At 33.4% G+C, this 2451-nt stretch overlaps 1 protein-coding gene across 2 annotated transcripts in view; it reads left to right on the top strand.

Moving 5' to 3' along the window:
- The window catches only part of LOC106868403 (uncharacterized), a 98213-nt gene that overhangs the window by 82188 nt on the left and 13574 nt on the right, over positions 1-2451 (top strand). For both annotated transcript variants that reach the window (XM_014913657.2, XM_014913640.2), the window contains one exon: positions 1093-1168. In XM_014913657.2, the coding sequence (XP_014769143.2) occupies positions 1093-1168 (76 nt within the window). The remainder of the gene's footprint in view (positions 1-1092; positions 1169-2451) is intronic.

Here is a 2451-nt window from a genome sequence, read left to right as displayed (position 1 = left end):
ATATATATGTATGTATGTATGTATATATCTATGTCCGTGTGTGTCTTTGTGTCTTTGTTTGTTCCCAACTGATGTTGGTGTGTTTACGTACCTATAACTTAGTGGGTTGGCAAAAGAGACCAATAGAATAAGAACCAGGATTTAAAAAAAATAATAAAAGTACAGGAATCAATTCATTCAAACTAAAATTCTTCAAAGCGTTGCCCCAGCATGGCCACAGTCTAATAACTGAAGCAAGTAAAAGAATAAAAGAATAATGAGTGTTTTTTGTATCTTTCCTTCATTCCTTAATTTCAAATTCTAATTTCTAAATCCCATCAAATATAGTATGAAGAAATAATTATCTCCCTTGAATCAACTGTCTGCTTGGACAGTGTTTCTCAAACTATCTGATATGGCGGACTGGCAGTTTTTTTTTTTTTAACCCAATGTGCCAGGGACTGGTAATATTTCTCAGTAATATTAATTTATATCGGAAACAATATACATAATGAATGCAATAACAGTTGACAATTTTTTTATCATATTTATTCTATAAACAAATAATACTCTAGGCACAAGGCCTGAAAATTTGGGGGAGTGGGGCCAGTCGATTAGATCGATCCCAGTATGCAACTGGTACTTAATTTATTGACCCCGAAAGGATGAAAGGCAAAGTCGACCTCAGCAGAATTTGAACTCAGAACATAAAGACAGATGAAATACCGCTAAGCATTTCACCCAGTGTGCTAACGTTTCTACCAGCTCGCCGACTTACAAATAATACAATATTACATAAACACTTTATAAGCATTTTATAATGTTTCTTTCTCTTCTGGAAACACTCTGATGGCTCGTGGACCGGCACTAGTCTGTGGACCACCACTATGAATAGCACTGTACTAGGGGACTCCATGTGTATTAAATTTTTATTTCACACATATTGTTCTTCTATTGGCAGAAGTTCTAATTCCACCAAGGTCGACTTCGCCTTTCATTCTTTTGGGGTCAATACGATAAGTACTAGCTGAACACTTTGACTTGCCCCCGTCCCCACAAATTGCTGACCTTGTGCCAAAATTTGAAAACAGTTAAATATTGTTCTGTTATCAGATCAGACTGCTGATGGAAAAACAAGGTGGATATTATTGGAGTCAGGTATTTAAATATGAAAATAATGCAATTCCAGGTAAATTAAACTTTGTTTTAGATATTTAAAAACCTAAATGTTTTAAGCTGTTTGTGTTTAGCTCTAGAACAACTTTTGTGAAGCAAGCTTGTAATTAAAAGCCTTCCACTTGTGTCATTCATCCTATTTTAAGGGCTATTTACAATTATATGACTCTGTGTCCTTTCTTTAAAATATTAAGGCTTGAGGAAGATTTGGCTGCTATTTTGGGAAAGTCAAATAACCACATAGAAGCTTCTTTGTTTAACCTTTAGCATGCTTAGACACGTCATGCTGCTATACAAATTGTAAATGTAGGTGCATTGTGTTGTATTGAGAGGGAGAAAACTCATAGTGATATGATGCACCTACAGTATGCTAAAGGTTAAGATGGAAGTGTCTGATGTGAGGGAGATTTGGTTGTTATTTCTAGTTGGTCAAACACATACAGACTCTTGATGACTCACAGTGTATAAGGTTTACCACTTTGGCATATATATCCACTTCATTAACTTATATTTCTATTGCAAATGTTGACTGATATATACAAAAAGACGGAATCATATGTTTACCTGAAGCTGATCTGTAGCTAAACAATGATGAGAACAATGACAGCAACAACAACAACAACAACTCAGATATCATAAGCAAATGAAATAAAATATAGGTGGTAACTCAACTGTCTAGAAACAGCAGTCGAAATCTTATTATTATTAGAACCTAAACATCTTAAAAAAGGATAAATGCATTGGGTAATAAAGTCAAGTGCCTGAAAAAAATTTCAGACAGTCATAGCTAGAATGCTTTTTGATCAAAGACTTGCTTAGTCAAAGCTGACCAGTGACTAAACATCACTGTTGCTTCTACTGCCATTACGGTTACCGCCACCGCCACCATCACTGAATTTGTGAGTTCTTTACTTTACGCCATTATTACAACGCTATTTTATGTTGTCTTAGTGCTGAATGAAGAAGATAGCATTTTGACACTTAAAAATGACCACTGATAAGATTATTGGAACAAACGAGAAAGTTCTAGTAAAAAAAAAAAAATTTTAACAGTATTTTGTGACATAGAAACTCATAAATTTATTCTGTACGAATACCTTTTTCACCCCTAAATATTTATAATTGTATATAAATTCATTAGTTACTATAATTTATTAGTTTCTTTTGCATATTCTTAGTTTATGTATGTATATGCAAATATAGTATTGGTATATTCCATTTATGTTCCTTAGAAATTAAATAAATAAATAATTTTGCCATGTACGAATATTTATCTCCCCCCACTGTATATATATA

This window comes from Octopus bimaculoides, chromosome 5 (assembly GCF_001194135.2).
Source record: "Octopus bimaculoides isolate UCB-OBI-ISO-001 chromosome 5, ASM119413v2, whole genome shotgun sequence".
Taxonomy (NCBI): domain Eukaryota; kingdom Metazoa; phylum Mollusca; class Cephalopoda; order Octopoda; family Octopodidae; genus Octopus; species Octopus bimaculoides.
This window is presented reverse-complemented; position numbering and strand designations above follow the sequence as displayed.